The following is a 20,277-nucleotide window of genomic DNA, read 5'->3' as shown; positions in this document are numbered from 1 at the left end:
ACATTTCCGTGATAGGGAAAACCCTTGCATAGTAGAAGTTGTACTCTTAATCCTTTCATTGCATTGTTTGATGGTGGTACTCTTCTTCTCTTAAAACAGTAGAACATTGTAGGCTCCACCGCCATCCCCCTTTCTAGCAAGCTAGTATGTGGGTTGTGGGCTTTTTTTTTTTTTTTTTTTGCAGATTCTAGACTTGTCATCATTAGACACCCCCCCCCTCCGCCCCAAACTTTCCGTCTGTCTCCCCCTCCCCCTCCACCATCTGCCTGTCTCCCATTGTGAATGAATGCTTAGCTTCCTGATAAGGCTTTTCCTTTTCCTCTTCCCCCAGCCTCACTGCCTCCACATTTATCACAAAGTGGTCTTCAGGATATACAGGAGTGTTTAAATATTTAGATTGAATTAGGGGCAAGCAGACTGATTATGAGAAATCATCTACCTCTGGATGAAATGTAAAAAGAAATGCTGCTTTTTTGCTGTCTTTTTTCCTTGGATGGATTTTTGTTGTTGTTAAGACTTAGCTCATTAAATTGGGTAATCTTCATTAAGGCAATGTTGGATGGGTATATGTCTGGGTTTTCTTTTTAAAACCACAGGGCACTTCCAGACAGCACTAAATCGCGAGTTTCAGAAAGGGGCAAAAAATCTGTTTTCTGAGTGCTGTTCTTTATTTCCTGATTTTAGATTTTTTTCAATACTGGTAGCCAGTTTTTGTTCATTTTCATGGTTTCCTCCTTTCTGTTGAAATTATCCATGTGCTTGTGAATTTCAATGGCTTCTCTGTGTAGTCTGACATGGTGGTTGTTAGAATGATCCAGCACTTCTGTGTTCTCAAATAATATACTGTGTCCAGGTTGGTCCATCAAGTGCTCTGCTGTGCCTGACTTCTCTAGTTGAGTTAATCTGCAGTGCCTTTCATGTTCCTTGATTTGTGTTTGGGCAATGCTACATTTGGTGATTTCTCTATAGACTTGTCCACAGCTGCATTGAATACGGTAGATCCTGCATAGGTGAGAGGATCCCTCTTGTCCTTTGCTGAACATAGCATTTGTTGGATTTTCTTCGTGAGTCTGTAGATAGTTTGCAGATTATGTTTCTTCAACAGCTTCCCTATGTGGTCAGTGGTTCCCTTGATGTATGGTAAGAACACAATATTCTTGAGTATCGGGGTTGGGGGGGATAGCTGTTTTTTTCTGAGCCAAGTTGGAATTAAAGTTTTACAACATCCCTCTATTAGATTTGTAGGTTACACTGCAAGCTTTTGGGACAAAGGAACAAAATAAAAATCTAGAAATATGTCCAAGAAATATTGTTTTTTTCTTTCTCCTGTCCCCTCTCCAAAGCTAGAGCACAAAGGGTGAATCTCTAAGGAGGATGTTTTGTTCCAAGCAAAGTGAAAACAACCACCTACTGTTCACAATAAACATCCATATTGTTATCGCTGTCAGATGCTTTCTGGGTGTGGAATTTGGAAGGAAACCAAGCAAGGACAAGGGACTGTGCTAAGACTCCCTCTCCTGGTGCTGAATAAGTGTTACCACTGTATTGAGGAAGACTGGCTTTCTAGAAATGCTCTCCATAATTTTGCCCAAGGTGCAGTTTGGAAATATTACTAAATTCAACTACAAATCCCAGAATTCCCCAATCAGCATGTTATGACCACATTAGCAGCAGGATATGGGAAGTTGGAGTCTAAAAAGATAACTTTCCAAGGTTTTGTTCTAGGTTTGAATTTGAAATGCTGCTTCTAAAATGCAATTAGTTACTGTTCCATGGTTGAAAATAGTAGCTAGCTAATGATCACTATAGTTAGAATTTGTTTAAAAAATAAACTTTACCTTTCAGTTTCTTAAAAAAAAGCAAATATAGAGAAGTTTAATACCTCACAATAGCTGGATTTTATAAGCTTCTGACATGTGGTGTAAAATACTTTGGAGATTCTCGAAAATTATTATTTCTGAACACCATTTGGAACTAAATGAAATTCCTGCAGACACTGTCAAAATACTGAATTTTTAAAGACCAATTTGCTAAATAACAAGCAGATTGCACAGATGACACTACATTAGATTACACGCATGGACGTGCGCACACATTTATATTTCTTGGTTCAGGATCAAATGCCCTCTGGTCTAATTAATTTCATGTACTAACATTGCCATCACCATATTGTGTTTGGCAAGTTGCAACATTGCTGTCCTGCCCAGCTATGTGTGAGGTATTTAAATATATAAGAAGACTAACAGGTATGACTACACATTGCTTTCATCAGATCTTAGAGCATAAATGTGGATTTCCACCACAAATCATATAGTAATCCTTAATATATTTACTTGCAAATAATCTATATCAGAACAAAGAATTAAGTATGTATGTTACAAACTGGAAGGATAAGATTCACTGCAAGCATAATTCCAAGAATATACTCTGTGGACAGAAGATCAACCTGGATCTACAGATGGATCTCTGGCTCATTAGTGGTGGACTAGTAAGGACCTCCGACTCCCAGTTGTGTAACCAAAGCCGTGGCAAAATGTCATCCACTCTCCCCAGTGCTTTTAGCCCCAATTGCTACTGGAATGCAGCTTCCACAGTCACAGACTTCCTGACTTGGGTTTTGGTCCACGGACAAAAAGGGATTCATTTTCTGTGCTTTATGTAATTGGCTTCTATGTTTCTTTCTCCTTTTTCGCATATGAAGAAAAATGTATGTCTAAACCTGTGGTACTTCATCTGCAAAGAGACCCGACACTACCATTAGCTGGATTCCTATATAGGTGAACTAATCGATCAAGATATAGGCAAATTCAATTAATCATTAGATTGTAATGAGATTATATAGATTAATGATTTGTAAGACACTCTGGGAGCCTTTGCAGCTAAAGAGTGGGATATAATTACTCTAAATAAATATAAAGAAAGACAGAAGCTCCTTTTTACATATTTTATGTCCAGCGAGCCTTCCTCTTTTCTCATTGTCTGTTTAGCTGGAAGATTTTTTTAGCAGCACTGCATGGGAAGGTTGGTGGAAGAGGATTAGAGAAACACAGTTTTTTTTAATTATTATTATCAGGCTTCAGCAAAGTGCCTGTGATGAGCAAGGCAATATAAAACATTAGCTAAGAAAGAATGGGATTCTAGTCTAACCAATCTTAATTATAGCTGTGTGTACCTACAACAGGCCACATAATCTTATTGTAGCTGTGTGTATCTACAACAGACAACATATACAACAGATCTCTCTAGAATACCTTAGTTAGCATAGGTGAATAGCAAAATGGACTTAGTGTGTGGAAAGAATACCAGGTGCTGTATGCTATATTTCAGAGGAACGAACTGGCAAAAAAAAACTTCCAAATATGTTTTTCCTAAGAAAATATTGTGAAATTTATGCAATACATCAACAGGCAACTTCAAGGCATTTACTTACACAGTGGTGGCTCCAATGTCATGTGGCAATTTATTTTGTTCCCAGCCTTTTCCCATTTAGGGGATAAAAATTGCTTACAAATTTCAAAATCGAGCAGAGATTTGGGCCCCTACTATACTGCCATATAATCCAGAACATCAAATCAGATAATCCACATTATCTACTTTAAACTGGATTATCTGAGTCTACAGTACCATATAATCCAGTTCAAAGCAGAACTTTTTTTCTCATATAATTTTTATTGCAAAGATATGAGGAATGGGAAGGGTACAAGGGTGGATATAGAATTTTACATCTTCATCTTCTTCCATGGTTATCTAATACAAAAAAGGTTTCTATGATATTTAAAAGGAAAAGAGAGAGAAAAGAGAACCATTGTTTTCTAAACTAAACTAAACTACAGAAAGGCTTCTGGCTCTAGTGATATCTTAATTTTTAAGTTATTTAAATACTTGTAAATTTTGATCCCATCTTTGTTAGTCTTTCCAACCTATCCATCTCTACATCATTTTGTAGAAATTTATGCATAGTCCATAATATCTTGTGAATTTAATCTTTGTTTTCCATATCAGTTCCAATTTGTCTAGGTGGATATTATAGCCTACATTCTGCAACCATTGAATCATACATTCTTTGATCAGATGTACTGAGGTGTGTAATTTTAATAATATTTTATAGATGTTTGCAATTTGTTTTTCTTTAGACTGGAAAAATATTATCTATTTCATTACCTTTCCAGTTGATGCCTATCTTCTTATCCATTTGGTATCTTTCTTGTAGTTGTTTATATTGAAACCATGAAATTTGCATGTCCTCTAGTTGGCTTGGATTTTTTTTAGATGAGCTTCATTTTGTTGCCCAATTAATACCTGTTTGTAGGTGGGCCATTGGTTTCCCCCATCTCTGTCCAATGGAAGGTTACTTTAGTAGGTGTCCACAAAGATATTGTTCTCTTTGTGTAAAGTTCACTCTCTTTTGGAGTAGGTTTGTCTTAACCATCCCTCTCCTTTGACTCTTACTGCTTTTACAGTTTCCATCTTTACTCCCCAACTGTGGGGAGTCAACCCTGTGTGTGGTTGTCTTCTCTCTGGGAGGTAGGAATATCTGTAGTAGTGCTACAAGCCAGTACATGTGAAAAATAGGTGCTTGGATTTTATGCATATAGTTTGTGTATGTGCGCATCTGAGCAAGAGAGAAAGAGAATTCAGTGTGCAATGAGTCTCTCTTGGGCTGTGATATTTGAATGGAGACCCATAGTTCTATATCAGATGCACCTTTTGTTTTGATTGCATTCTTCTGGCAGAGAGAATATAGAACTAGTGCATTCTAATGTGACCACAGGCATGTAGGAGGGTGGTTTATGGATAGACCTACAGTGGTTACTTTTTCATGTTTGTCTGGGGGCAGCCATTATTAATGCCTAACATTTGTGCCTCATTTGGGATGTATCTTTTGAATTGATTTTCTGAGCAGATTGTGCAGGCCCATGCCCTTCAACTGTCCCAGTTTGTCTGAGATAAATAATCCTCCACTGTCCCACTTTCAGATACTTCTAGAGCCTTAGGGCCTTCCACACAGCCATATAACCCAAAATATCAAGGCAGAAAATCCCACAATATCTGCTTTGAATTGGGTTTTCTGAGTCCACAATGCCATATATTCCAGTTCAAAGCAGAAAATGTTGGATTTTATTCAGCTATGTGGAATCATAGAATCATAGAGTTGAAAGAAACCTCATAGGCCATCCAGTCCAACCCCCTGCCAAGGAGCAGGAAAATCTCATTCAAAGCACCTCTTACAGATGACCATCCAGCCTCTGCTTAAAAGCCTCCAAAGAAGGAGCCTCTACCACACTCCGGGGCAGAGAGTTCCACTCCTGAACAGCTCTCACAGTGAGGAAGTTCTTCCTAATGTTCAGGTGGACTCTCCTTTCCTGTAGTTTGCCTAGTTTCCAACAGACCTCACAACCTCTGAGGATGCTTGCCATAAATGTAGGCAAAACATCCGGAGAGAATGCTTCTGGAACATGGCCATACAGCCTGGAAAACTCACAGCAAGCCAGATAGAAAGATAGATCCAGCCGGCAGACAGGATGGTTGGATGGACAGACAGACAGACAGAATAAATAGGCCTTTCCTTCCCATCTTGATCTAGAAGAGAGAGATGCTGACCTATTTCAGAAGAGGCCCTAGTTACTTTTTTCTCCTACTACTTTCCACCTTTGTTCTTTGGTTGCAGCAAACTGCACTCAAAGTAGAAAAATAGATTATACCCAATGTACTTAGGATGGGGAAGAAGAGGGGGCAGAATCTTGCTTTTCTTAGGCTCCTTCTACACTGTCCTTATATCCCAGGATATGATCCCAGATTATCTGATTATCCCAGATTACATGGCAGTGAAGACTAATCCAGTTCAAAGCAGATAACCTGAGAAGAGATCTGGAGATATAAGGACAGTGTAGAAGGGGCCTCAGAAGGTTCAGGCAAACGTAAACTGCAGAAAGCCCATCATATACTACCCAACATTTCACAAATGAAAATTGGGACTGAGGTAACCAAGAAACATCAGATTTTGGCAAAAGTTATTGATACACAGGTTAGGAGAGGCTGAAACAGTTTTCTTTTGCTAGATGCAGCATTGTTATTTTTCACAGTTTAATACCTGATAGGAATAAAGCTATTAAAGTGCAAGTAGCCTTAAGATTGTATGCAATGCTTTGCCAAATAGTTTTGCCAATGTCAAAAAGAATCTATCAATTCACACAAACATATATGTGTTCATTCTATGCAGTTGCAACTGTATGCTTGATTTGGACTTAGGGTGCCAAATGAAATAAGGGAAGAGGTCTGAAATTCCCCCTTCTTCTAAAACATTAAAGAATAGGAACTCTCCTTTATGTCATCAGGACACTGTATTACTATCCTGGATTTAAGAGGATTCTTGTAGCTGGGTACTAATCAGGAATGAACAGTTAGAGAGGTTCTCACAAGTGTCAGTCTGTGGTCATACAATGTGGACATATGTACTGTACATCCCTTATACCAACCAACAAGGAAGACATTCAGGTTGCTGCTTAGTGCTTCTACAGTAGCATTGAATAGTTTCAATGAAGATCTTAGGAGACAAGATACAGAAGCAGGTGTTAATCCTGTCATTTTGGTGCTTGTCAATATGAATGGCTTTTTAAAGAGGAGATGACAAAAAGGGAAGGAGTTTTGGCTTGAGTGTTGGGCTATGACTCTCAAGACCAGGGTTCAAGTCCCCACTCAGCTGTGAAACCCACTGGGTAACTTTGGGCAAGTTACTCTCTCCCAGCTTCAGCAATTGCAAGCCTGTTCTGAACAAATATTGCCAAGAAAAACCTTCAAAGTACAAAAAGAAAGGAGGGAGCAGAAATTTTCTTCTTCAGTGATGACCTTTGTCATCTTCTCACAATCCCATGTTGCTTAGCAAAACGTGTCCCAGTTTTCACCTGTGAAATTTGCCTAAGGTGCTTTTATACATGCTGACTCAGCCAGAAATTCCATAGAATTCAGTGGCTTGATTCCCATGTAAGTGGATACAGGAATGGTGCATTCATATCAATGCAGCATTTAAGGCAGGTTTGGTAGATTTTAAGTACTTGGGTTAGTGGGCTTTTTATATAGATGTTTTTGATCTATGGCTACAAATTGGGGTGCAGTGAAATAAGGAAAAGAAATATCTACATTTCTCTAAACATGAAAAGTTTGCTGTACTTACTGGATAACTGAAATAAATACATTACAAATAAATAAATAAATAAATAATAAAACTTAAACACAGATGAACTGTATAATGATAATACTTTATTATTACACTGAAAATAATATCAGCCCATTCAGCATTAAGCCTTCACCAAGTCTTCACCCATGTCCTGAAATCAGCAGTATCATATAGCATCAGTTCTTTCTTGTTCGCTTATGGTGACATATACAGCAGACTGTTTGAATACTAATCTATGGGTGTGAGAGAGAGACAGAGAGAGCACACTGCCTATCAATTTATGGCAACCCTATGAATTTTGTAGGGTTTTCTCAGGTGACAAATACTCAGAGGAGGTTCAGGCAGTTACCTCATCTGAAATAAAGTCTAAAAAAGCAGTGGTTCTCAACTTTCCTAATGCCGCAACCCCTTAATACAGTTCCTCATGTTGTGGTGACCCCAAACTGTAACATTATTTTTGTTGCTACTTCATAACTGTCATTTTGCTACTGTTATGAATTGTAATGTAAATATCTGATATGCAGGATGTATTTTCATTTAAATTTGGCACAAATACCCGATATGCCCAAATTTGAATACTGGTGGGATTGGGGTGGGGGGGAATTGATTTTGTCATTTGGGAGTTGTGTTTGCTGGGATTTATAGTTCACCAACAATCAAAGAGCATTCTGAACTCCACCAACGATGGAATTGAACCAAACCTAGCACACAGAACTCCCATGACCAACAGGGAAGGTTTTGGTGGGCATTGACCTTGAGTTTGGGAGCTGCAGTTTACCTGCATCCAGAGAGCACTGTGGAGTCAAACAATGATGGATCTGGATCAAACTTGGCACAAATACTCAATATGCCCAATTTTGAACTCTGGTGGAGCTTGGGGAAAATAGAGTTTGACATAAGAGCATTATAGTTACTAGGATTTATAGTTCACCTACAATCAAAGAGCCCCTTGAACCCCACCAACGATAGAATTGGGCCAAAGGACAGGCAGAGAGATGTTCAGTCTTGCCAAAGGGATTCCTAAGACCACCAGAAATATGTGTTTCCTGATGGTATTCAGTGACCCCTCTGAAGTCCCCTCGCAACCCCCCACCCAAGGGGTCCCAACCCCAAGGTATAGAAAAGCTGGCTTGAAGTATCTGGTATTCATTGGTGGCCTCCCATCCAAGTACTAATCAAGGCTGAACCTGTTCCAAGATCAGATAGGATTTGATGTTTTTAGGTTATTTAAGCCTGACTTGGTCAAAAGACTTTGACATATAAAAAGACACTGAGAAAAATAGCTGCATAATCTTAGAGTTAATGAGAGTCTCTTATCCTATTTTTATTAATCAAGTGTTAATTCTTTTAATAGCCTGTGAAAAGGAGCATTATATCAGTCAGAGATTCTAAGAAGGGCCCAATATAAGATTCTATATAATAATTTAGATGTATTAAATAAATAATAGCAGCCTTCTACAATGCAGGCTACAAAGAGGTTAACTTCGGCTTGAAGTACCCTGGTCTTTAGTACACCTACAGGAGCAGACCTGCTCCAAAAAGTGTTTTAAAGAGATATATCTATAAGATACATATATCAGAAGGTCTAAAATTAGAAATTAGGCTTTTCCAAGACATTTTTTTTTACCATGGTCTCCACATGTCTAATGACCCCATGCTGATGCCATTATGTGCAAAATGTGGTTGCAAGGTCTGACTGGGAGGTGAGGTTTTGCGCTGGCTACAGTGTGTGCCTACAATGTGGGGCTGGAAGGGCTTTTTAAACCCCTGTCTGTCTTCAGTGGCGTAGAACGGATCCTGAGATGGGTTCAGCTCTGTTGTCATCCCCTTGGCACTTCTAGTAGTGGAAGGGTTCACATCAGCCTTGGAGGTTTCCTCACTAGATCTTGGCAAGGATTTCAGCAGGTGATTCAGTAACCGTGCTCCAAGGGTCTTGTCCATCCATTCACAGGTCAGGAGAAGGTTGTGAACTTCGTGCATACACTGGATATATCCAGTGCTATATCTTTGCTGAGCTTCCAGGCCCGTTGTGGAATCTGCTGGGTGAGAACGGAAGAGTCTTTTATTTATTAGATACATACAAACAAGATTCCTTCAAAATTTAATGGGTCTTGCTTCTATTGTAATGTGCCTTCAAAGCAACCTAGCATTTCACTATGAAATGATACAAGTTTTAGTTCTAAAAACAGATCATTTTTTCATTTTCTTACAAATTTTCAATGGAGCTGTCGGTGACACAATGGGTTAAACCCTTGTGCCGGCAGGACTGCTGACCAAAAGGTCAGCAGTTTGAACCCGGGGAGCGGGATGAGCTCCCACCTGCCAGCTCCGGCTTCCCATGTATTATATGGCAATGTAGATGGAGCTTTGAGTTTGCCCAAGGTCACCTAGTAGCTGAGCAAGGATTTGAATCTTGAATTCCTGGAGTCCTACTTCTGCACTCAAACAACAACACTGCCTAAATATGTCAGTGTCTTCATCATGTGGAAAACATCCAGACACCAGCCCCAAATCCAAGAATTTTATTCAATAGACACTTTTTCACAGTAATGGGTATTATTCTGACTTGTACGTTTAGGCTACGGTTTTAGATGATGTATTAGAAGGCTGGTGAACCTTTGCAATAACTGCATTAAATCATGTAAATTCAGAAATCTACTTACCCACATTTTTGCTGGTTTGGATATTCTGGAGATGCTTTACTGTCATTTCAAGGATGTCTGCTTTCTCCAGTTTAGATTGCTATATTAAAATGAGAAAGGGAATTGGTAACAAGGAATTAGTCATGCTCCTGAAAAATGAAGCATAATTCTGTGGCTAGGGAGAAGGGAGAAGTAATTTTTAAAAAGTTGCTTACATCAAGATGAAAAGCCCCAACGACTGTCTCCTTGAGCTGGTCCAAGCAATTGTTAATCCTCTCCCGTCGCTTCCTTTCAATCAAAGGTTTTCTTAACTGAAATGATAAATGAGGCTAAAGTTAGAAGTCTAGTTTATGTCTCTAAACCACATACATGTTTGGCTGAAGTTGTTGATCAGTACAGCTAACCATAAATGTTCACTACAAAATGATACAGGTTTTAGTTCTAAAAATCAGATCATTTTTTCATTTCTCAGCAAATTATTCATGAGCAATAGGACTGCTGTTGCACCAGGACTTGGGAGATCCATGTTCAAGTTTCCACTGAGCCACAAACTTGCCTATTTCAACCCAATCATGAGGCCTCAGTCTGATCTACTCACATAGACTTGTTACAAAGATAAAAAAATAATGAACCACGTAAATTACCTTGAATACACAGTGGAAGATCAGGATAAGTAACAAATTAATAAAAAAGGGAGAAGTGCAATTAATTAATTATTTATTCAATCAATCAACACACACCAAGGGCTGGCAGAAATTCAAAGACCAGAATTTAAACATTGTAATTGTGATACCCTCCTTATGTTTCCTTTTGATCTATTTATTTATTTTTATTTATTACAGTATTTGTATCCCACCCTTCTCACCCAATAGGGGACTCAGGGTGGCTTACCATAAAAGCACATATGTAAAAAATTAATGCAATACATTGCGAATCAATTAAAATTAAATACATCAAACATTCATAAAAATACACTTATAAATGTACAGATAGGCACATTTCGAGTCTAAAAGACTGGGTCTGTCATTGAGTTCCAACACACATAACTAATAGTTAATGCTACTGCTATTGTTTGAAGGCCTGGTCCCACAACCAGGTCTTAACTTTTCTAGGGAAAGATAGGAGGGAGGGAGCCTGCCTGACTTCACAGGGGAGGGCATTCCATAGGCAGGGAGCCACTGCTGAAAAGGCCCTGTCTCTCGTCCCCACCAGCCGCACCTATGAGGCTGGCGGGACCACGAGCAGGGCCTCACCTAAGTATCTTAAACTTCGAGGTGGGTCGTAGCGGGAGACACGTTCAGATAGATAAGCTGGGCCAGAACCATTTAGAGCTTTATAGGCTAACGCCAGTACTTTGAATTGTGCTCGGTAGCTGATCGGCAGCCAGTGGAGCGGGCGTAACAGAGGAGTAGTATGCTCCCTGTATGCCGCTCCGGTTAACAACCTGGCTGCCTCCCATTGGACTAATTGAAGCTTCCGAACAGTCTTCAAAGGCAGCCCCACGTAGAGTGCGTTGCAGTAGTCTAAACTGGATGTAACAAGAGCATGGACTACCATGGCCAAGTCCAGCTTCCCAAGGTACGGGCGCAGTTGATGCACAAGTTTTAACTTTGCAAAGGCTCCCCTAGCCACCGCTGAGACCTGGGGCTCCAGGCTCGACTATGAGTCTAGGATCACCTTCAGACTGCGATCCTGTGCCTTCTAGTTTGCTCTTATCCACATCCAGACAAGTCACACTGATAGCCTAAACCAATGAATGATAGCTGACATTTTTGGGAGATTGCTTTTAAGCAAGTTTTTAATGAGCATTTCAGAATACATTGTATCTAACAATCTACCAAAAAAGTAGCAACAAACTGTGTATGTATTTCTCTCCAGAGCATGAGCTCTATACACATTGGCAAAACTCTAAGAGACTATTTGCAGCTGATTTTTCACTCCAGCTCATCCCACTCCAGATCATCAAATTCAGTCAGCATCAACATCATTCATTCCTATAAAGAGTAGTAGAGGTAAAAGTTTCCCCTGACATTAAGCCTAGTCGTGTCCGACTCTGGGAGTTAGTGCTTATCTGCATTTCTAAGACAAAGAGCCGGTGTTGTCTATAGACACCTCCAAGGTCGTGGCTGGCATGACTGCATGGAGCACCATTACCTTCCCACCAGAGTGGTACCTATTGATCTACTCACATTTTCATGTTTTTGAATTGCTGGGTTGGCAGAAGCTGGGGCTAACAGCGAGAGCTCATCCCGCTCCCCAGGTTTGAACCTTTTGGTCAACAAGTTCAGCAGCTCAACAGTTTAACCCACTGTGCCACTGGGGCTCCTGAAAAGATGTGTCAGAAGTAGTTCTCTAAATTAAAAATTATCTAGATGTGCTATAAGTATAGTTTATTTTACATAGACAGGACTTTCCATAGGATTCAATGTGAGTTTCTGGACTGGAAAACATCCAGCTCTATTATATAATGCATGTGCATTTTACAACATGGAAATGATATATTGTGGACTGTGATCCCCATGTTCCTCAAGTCAAGATACCCACTAGCTATGTCTGGTAGAATACTGACATTTGTAATCCCAGAACATAACATTTCCAAAGTCTGTATAGATTCACACACACATTCAAGGTTTGTGCCCTTAAATTTTTTTATTCCGTTTCCCTCCCCTGCAGGTGGCTATAAGCTTATTTCTTCTCAGTGCCTATAGATCAAAGACAGGTGCTATAGCAGACGGACTCTTAATAAAGCACATAAAGACACAGCACCACCCAGACATAAAAACTACAAACACATAGCATATGCTTAAATTCGCAGAATAGACACAGCCAGTGATTGCTTCATAGTAAACCATTTATGAAATGTCACTTACCTTCCTTTCCTCTTTGGGGTTGGGAAGTTTCGGCACCCCACTGGCCAGGGTTGTTGCAGTCATTGTAATCCACTGCACCTGCCCTAAGGAAAGCTTAGAGGAGGAGGGAAATAAAAGGGAGAAACCCTTCTGGTGCCTGGCTCTGCTCTCCTTGCCTTCTTGGGCTTTCTCTTACATGAGCGCAGTGGTCCGCTTGCATTTATAGTCTGGGTATTAGCATGTGAATGAGGGCATTGCTTGGCTGGCCCTTTTTCCCACAGGAGGGGTTCAGAGACCAGAGGTTTGTGGCCATCAATCAAAGCTGACAGGTCAGGATTTTTTTCTAATGGCCAGATCACAGGCACACACACACAGAGCTTGCAAAGAGGCAAAGAGCGACAGATGTCCAGCTTCTCTACAAAGCTTTGCTTGGCAGAAATCTTTTGTTGGGGAGGAGACACAAAATGGGAGCACTCAGTAGATCCGACATGGCTCCCTAAGCAATTGGCACCCATTCCCAGGGAGAAACAAACAATAGGGTGAAGCCGGTTGAGATACACCTGGGCTAGTTGGGTTGGTATCTAGGTTTTGTTTTTATTGGTGCTGAGATCCCATTTTTTTGGTCTGGAAGATCAAAGGCTCTCACTCCTCATCCTCCCCACAAAACAACAAAGCTGAAAAGTTGTTTGGAAAAAGAATGAATACAATGGCCTGTCATAGTTATGCATAACTGAGCAATAATCATAACAGAATGAGGATCTGATCTAGAGAATCATTCATATTACTGCTCAGTTATCAAAGGCATCAGCGGATCATTAACATAGTAGAATGGTTATGGAATAAAAAGTATAATATATTGAACCTAATGGCTGTCTTCTAAATAGGAATTCTGGGTTGCAGTAACTCACAAGCAGCATCTTGCTTCCATGCTGCAATTGGTCAATACGCTATTGTATGTCACCTGCATATTAGGGTCAATATATTATACACGGTACAAGGAGCCATGGTGTGATCTCCATTCATAGAGTTTTTACAGTGTGGAGATCAACCCACCACACGATACTGTCACATCTGAACAATGTCGAAGTGGTTGCACCCTTTAGGGGTAGTTGGCAACTTTTACATTTTTCCACTCCTAAGACTGAGACTAAATCTGTAAGCATATAAGAAGCATCATCTTCTCCATTTCTCTCCCTTGTCAAATCTGACTGGAGGAGTTAAATCCAGTTATAGGTCAAACTAGGGTGCATCCACACTGTAGAATCAATGCAATTTGATACTATTTTAGCTGCCATGGCTTAATGCTATGGAATCATGGGAGTTTTAGTTTGGTAAGGCACGCAAACTATTTGTCAGAGAAGGCTAAAACTACACTGCCTATCACTGAGGGAGGACCAGCAGCTATTTCAAGGACCAGTAGCAGGACAGACAGCTGGGGGAAGATAAGGGTGCCTTTGCAGCAGTGAAAAAATGGGTTTGGTGTCCTACTTCTGTAGTGGCCCAATAAGAACTATCCCAGGGCTTGTGTAGAACTCCCCCGGATCATAGAATGCTATGCCTAAAAATTGATTATACTAAGATATGCCAGATAATGGTATCAGTGGCTATTAACCATTGCCCTGTGCACTTTTCTAGACAAACATATATAACTTCCAGTTTATTTCCAAGCACACTTCAGTATTCTGGTATATAGATTATAGTTCTCAGAACTCTCATACAGCATGACTACTGAGCTGTAGTCTGAAAAATTAACTTCTCCAAGCCTTGGACAGAACATAAGGCTTTTTCAGTAGTGATGTCCCAGCTGTAGTACTCACATCTCAGGAACACTGACTGGCAATATCTTCATTGTGCTACAATTTGCATTAAATATGGGTTTGTTTGAGTTTCTAGTGATGCTTGAATTTAAGGAAACTGTCAATTTTCATATTAATTTTATGCAGCTACAACATTTTAGGAAGTAGTTTTAACAGTGGATATTCACTGACCAAACAAAAATTCATGGATAATACTGTAAAATATTTCCATAATCCTTTTTAATTTCTTATGTAGACAAGCAAATATAGAAATAGTTACTCTAGTTTAAAGTAAGGGTAGGGGAAGGTGAAATGACATTTTCACATCAGACATCATATCTGTATCAATGAAATGCAGAATGGCGGACACCTGGGTCAACAGCAGTATGTGTGAAAAAGATCTTGGAGTCCTCGTGTTTAACCTGCATGTTTAACCTGCATGTTTAACCCCCATGTTTAACCTGCAGAAGAAAAGGCTGAGAGGACTCATGATATGAGGACCATGTATAAATATGTGAGGGGAAGTTATAGGGATGAGGGAGCGAGCTTGTTTTCTGTTGCCCTGGAGACTAGGACGCAGAACAATAGCTACAGGAAAGGAGATTCCACCTGAACATTAGGAAGAACTTCCTCACTGTGAGAGCTGTTCAGCGGTGGAATTCTCTGCACCAAAGTGTGGTGGAGGCTCCTTCTTTGGAAGCTTTTAAGCAGAGGCTGGATGGCCATCTGTCAGGGGTGCTTTGAATGTGATTTTCCTGCTTCTTGGCAGGGGGTTGGACTGGATGGCCCATGAGGTCTCTTCCAACTCTATGATTCTATCCACAAGCCTTATATCTAAATTCAGACCTTACTATCTTGCCTGACGAGAACAACCTGGAGTCTTCTAGATGTTGCTGTATCACAACTCCCATCAACTATAGTCATGATGTCTAATAATAAGGAATACAGGAGTTGTAGTCTAACATCTAGAAGGCCACTTAAAATGACCTACTAGATTGGATTCAACCCACAGGCCTTGAGTTTGACAAATATGGTTTAAAAGTAGTAGTTTGTATATTTGTGCATATACATCAATCTGAAAGGGGGGATCTGTCTAAGACTAGCCCTTGAAGGGCAAGTAGGCAACCCCTGCTCCTCAAGTACCACATCAAAACACTGTTGTAGTATGGAATTGTGCCATCTCTAAATGATGTACAGCATAAAATTGTTTTTGTACAGAGACAGAACAACTATTGCGCTTTTACAAATAGCAGAGGAACAGTGCTCTGAAAGCACGGCTCTCAATATTGCCTACCAGGAATTCCTTGCATTTATTTTTCTGTCTAATCTAATTTCTTACTCTCTTTTTGCATTAGGAAGCTAACAAACCGAAGGTCACAACCAGGGCAGAGGCCAAGAACTCTTGTGCACAGCGGGTAGGGAATTCCCACAGATCCCTGAGCTTGAAGTGAGACCCATAGAACGACAAAGAATAGAGCCTGCTAACTGATCCTCCCAGAAATTTCCTCTCCGAAGAGCATACTTTTGTTTAGATTTGCATATCTTTCAAAGTAAACATTATGCCTTGATTGGATACACAATCTTTGGAACATATTCATGCAGTTGATGGAGGTTATATCACCTCAAGATAGATAAACCTTCACAGGAGTGCATATTTTGAAGCGGAGACAGATCACTAATTCTCTTTCCTCTATAAAACATGTTTTCCAAAATTTCTTGTTTTCCTATCATTTTTCAATATGCAGTTAAGTACTGTAGGTATCAATGCAGAGTGAAAGGAAAGTTTCACCTCCCGGTAGTTCTTTCCTTGATGTTTTATTTTATTTTGATATCATTCTAAATGTCATTAAGAATGCTTTCCTGTAGCATTAGAACTGATTTTTCTCATATCCACACATTTCTAACTTGTACCACATGACAGCAAAAAAATTGCCCCGGTGTGTGTTATTGCACTTGGACTATTTCAAAATGCCAATTTGCCATATAATTGATAGTGAATGAGGAGGGTGTTAACATTGCAATATGCACAATGTTCAGCTGTTCACCATGGAACAGGTTGATGAATTCAATACGTTTCTGTCATAGAGTAACCTTCAGCTGTCATCAGCAGAGCCAACTTTAAGAAGAAAGAACCCAAATTTGCATTTGTGTTACAAAAGTCAAAAGTTATTCTCCTCCTTGAATTGAAGAAAGCAACTCAGCACAGGTAGAATTCTTTATATGGCCAACCTCATGTTAGACTTGGCTTGGCTTATCCATTTGAACATAGTTACATGTTGTAGCTATAACAGATCAACAGCATTTTCCCAATGATAGATTTTTTCTGCCTCCTCCTCGACCAGAATTCTGTTGACGATTTACAAAAACACTGTAGTTGTGGTGTTATGCAATGAATCTTGCCCTATTCCCAATTCCTACTTGCCAGGCAGCAGCCACAGAAATCAATAGGGGCCTGCCCCCCTGTTGATTGGGAAGCAGCTGACTAATGCTCCTTCCACATCCCATGTGTGATCTCAGGTGAAAAAGGCAGAAACAGAATCCCTCACATTGGAGATCACTTATCCATGGGGAGTAGGAACATCAGCAAGCTGCTAAAGCAACTTGTAGTTTCTCAAGTCACTTCTGACACACACAAAAAAGTCAGCTGCTCCCCAGTTTACAAGGGAACTGATCTTCATTGATTACCATCGCTTTGCCTAGTCAATAGGAAATGGAGGACTTTCACAGTCCCTATGTACCCGCTAAACTAATGGCTATTTAGGTGTCAGGAATACAAAACAGTCATGAATGTATAACTCTAGGGCTCTATCTACACTGACTATTCAATGCAGTTCGAAGCTAGCTTCAAACTGCTGCAAGGACCCTCAAAAGTGCACAAAAGAAAGCCCTTAATCTGCATCAGTGCTCTGTGGTTTGTTAATCACCATCCGGGCTTCAAACTGGTTCCTAGAATTCCTATATAATTATCTGCACAGTGAAACCACTTTCTTCAATACATGTGTGCAACATTAAATGGTCAGTGTAGATAGGGCCTAGGTTGTGCATTTGTAAAGGCCCAGCAGGATTTCAACCATCCTTTTCTTCTTCCTCTCCTCCTCCTCCTCCTTTCCTCCTTTATTTATACTCCATATTTTCAAAAAATAATCATTCTCACAAAACAATTTCCTTTCCTTAAACAAGGGCTTCTTAAACTTTTCCACTTGGACACCTTTTGGCCCAAGAAATGTTTAAGTGACCCTGGGTACAGGCTTGTAGCGAGGGGGCGGTTTTAGGGGTTCAACCCCCCCCCCCCCGAAATTTTTCAGGTTATAAAAAAAACCTGGTTTACTCATGAATTTTAACTGGTTAACCAAATCCCCATGCTAAGTCTATGAGACACAAAACATTAAGAGTCCCTCCAGGCACTATCTCAAGCAGATATTGACAGGTTTGTAGCGGGGAGGGGTGTGTGCTAGGGGTTAACCCCCCCCCCCCCAATTTTCAAAACCCCTCCCGAATTTTTTTCTGGCTACAGCCCTGCCTGGGTATATAGATATATAAAATAGTATAAGAATCAAACATTTGCTTTTGCTCACCTTTGGATAACCGAGCCCATAGCTATAGTAGTTGCACAGGCCATCTCTTTGACTTGAAACACTGCACTTTATTCCTCTGCCCCAAAGCATCTTAGAATATAACATTCAACTTTAGTTCTAGTGGCCCCTCCAGGCCATCCTCTTCTCCATCCCAGTGGTCCTTTTCCCCCCTGTGATTCATGTTATTTGAGTGATTATATTGTTTCTGTTTATGTGATTGTTTTAGTCAATTGTTATGTTTTTTTCTTTCTTTTTTTTGTATTCTTATAGCATTTTATAGTGTTTCAGTGTTTTATTGTACAATGTTTTATGCTGATTTTATATTGGAAACCGCCCTGAGTCCCTCTTGGGAGAGAGTGCGGTATACAAATAAACTTTTACTTACTCCTTACTTTGCTGGTAACAAACCAGCATTTGCAAGACTTTTTTGACCAAGGTTCACTTGACCAGGGCCCACTTGACCACAGACCACTTTAACCAGGGACCACTCTCCAACATTAGTACCAAAGGGATTACAAATCAGATTTTGGTCAACGTTACATTCGGTTTGGTTATTTGGGGTGCTGATTCAGAAAATTGCATTGGATAGACTACATCAACTCTAATTTCTGATACAGAACATATGCCATCCAGTAGTCGCCATCTTCTCACCCACAGAAAACCATATTTAATAATCTAGAACTGATGTGGTCTATCCAATGCAATGGTCAGGTCTGCGGAAAGGAGCGAAATAAAATTAATAAGACAAAATAGATAAATAAAGAGGAAGGAGGTTCGTGGACCAGATTTTTGTTTTAGCAGCGCACTGATGGGCCATGGCCCACAGGTTGAGAACCACTATGCTAAACAGACAGGAGTTTCCTTTTTATGAAGTACAGTTGAGTCATCTTCTGCAGAGTCCACTGTAAAAGACTGCATAACAGATTGTGTAGATGTCTTAACAGCCACTAGGGAACTCACCACAAAGGCCCATGGATTCGCCACGCATTGTGGCAAATTCATGGGGTCCCGGTGGGGGGGGCGTGGAGATCTAGTCACCTCATGCCCCACATTGTGAGACTTACCTCGACCCCCATCCCACGGGAGGAAGCGTTGTCCCCTGGCTTACCAACGTTGTCCTAAAGGCAACACAGGAAAATTCCTGTGTTGCTGTGGTGGCAGCGTATGCTGCTTGCTTTCCTGTTTCCAGATGGAGCCTGGCCAGAAGTACACTGTGTCGTGTAATGGGCTCCATCCTGAAAGGGGAGAGCAAATGGTGTATGACGGGGAAAATAGCCCATCTGATGAGGTTGTAAGTGACATTAAAAAAACTTTTACTGTTGCCAAAATTTTGGGGACTCCAATACAGTATTGAGATAACAGGAGTTCATTTGGGTTCGGGACCGACAGTTTAACGATGCCCATACTCAGTATATTTTCCAACAAAATTACATAATGCAAAGGCGTAACATATATTTTGAAAAGTCACTTTCCCCAATGTGACAATGGCACTTTAAATTGAGTGGGAAAATGGTCATCCAGCAGTTTTCTATTAAGAAAAGGAATAGGAGATGTGACCATGAACTTCCCATGCCCTGCTTCAGTATGATTCCGGGCTCTAATTGTTCACTAGCTTCTAGGTCACAGTGTAATGTTAATACACTTTTAATAAGAATTTTAATCAGGTATTTTACATTTCTCAAATATGCAAAAGCTTTGGCAGCCTGATCTAAGTTTTCCTGTGTGATTAGATTCATGTGAGGATTCTTTCGCATAACAGCATCAAAAATGGCAGTGACTGGCTTTATAGTAGAAACATTTTTCTTTTTCTGTTTTTATTTGTGGATATTGTAGCAACTTGGAAGGCTGCAGGATGCCTTCTTATTTAGGCATAGTATGACATCTGTGCTTGTGCCCAAATGGGAAATAGAAGCCCGCATATGCAAATGTGTCAGTGTGTTATTCAAGGAAGTAGTTTCTGATTTGTTTTCTCCTCCCCCTCCTCCTTTTTTCATTGCGTAGTGCCAGAATTGAGTGAAAAGGTACTTTCCCTTGACGGACAAAGCCACACTTTTCTTTTGGAGTTCTCTTGTAGCAAGAAGCTCTGTCTTTCAGCTTTTATTAACCTCCCTCCTCTTTCTCAGTATTTGCCTACATTTCACACTATTTTAAAAAGAAAGCGACTTTAAACATCTGTTCCTGTACTTTTTTTTAAGATGGAAAGAAAAGCAATGTTGAAAATGGTACCAAAACAAAAGTATG

At 40.2% G+C, this 20,277-nt stretch overlaps 1 protein-coding gene across 2 annotated transcripts; it reads right to left on the bottom strand.

Moving 5' to 3' along the window:
* Positions 1–7,237: 7,237 nt before the first annotated feature.
* Positions 7,238–13,887, bottom strand: LOC100557089 (transcription cofactor HES-6). Of its 2 annotated transcripts, none has more exons than XM_008106303.3 (4): positions 12,687–13,887; positions 10,032–10,127; positions 9,838–9,916; positions 7,238–9,213 (listed from the first exon to the last, which is right to left on the bottom strand). In XM_008106303.3, exons 1-4 carry the CDS (start codon positions 12,747–12,749, stop codon positions 8,798–8,800), a joined length of 654 nt encoding a protein of 217 aa, XP_008104510.1. In that variant the 5' UTR covers positions 12,750–13,887; the 3' UTR covers positions 7,238–8,797. The 2 variants fall into 2 exon arrangements, with proteins under 2 accessions (XP_008104510.1, XP_008104511.1); XM_008106304.3 differs by having other exon boundaries at positions 7,238–9,210; positions 12,687–13,345.
* Between the last annotated feature and the right edge of the window lie 6,390 nt (positions 13,888–20,277).

The sequence above is a fragment of the Anolis carolinensis genome, chromosome 3, assembly GCF_035594765.1.
Source record: "Anolis carolinensis isolate JA03-04 chromosome 3, rAnoCar3.1.pri, whole genome shotgun sequence".
NCBI classification, from domain to species: Eukaryota; Metazoa; Chordata; class Lepidosauria; order Squamata; family Dactyloidae; genus Anolis; species Anolis carolinensis.
Note: the sequence above shows the minus strand (reverse complement) of the source record. Positions and strands in the feature narration are given on the sequence as shown.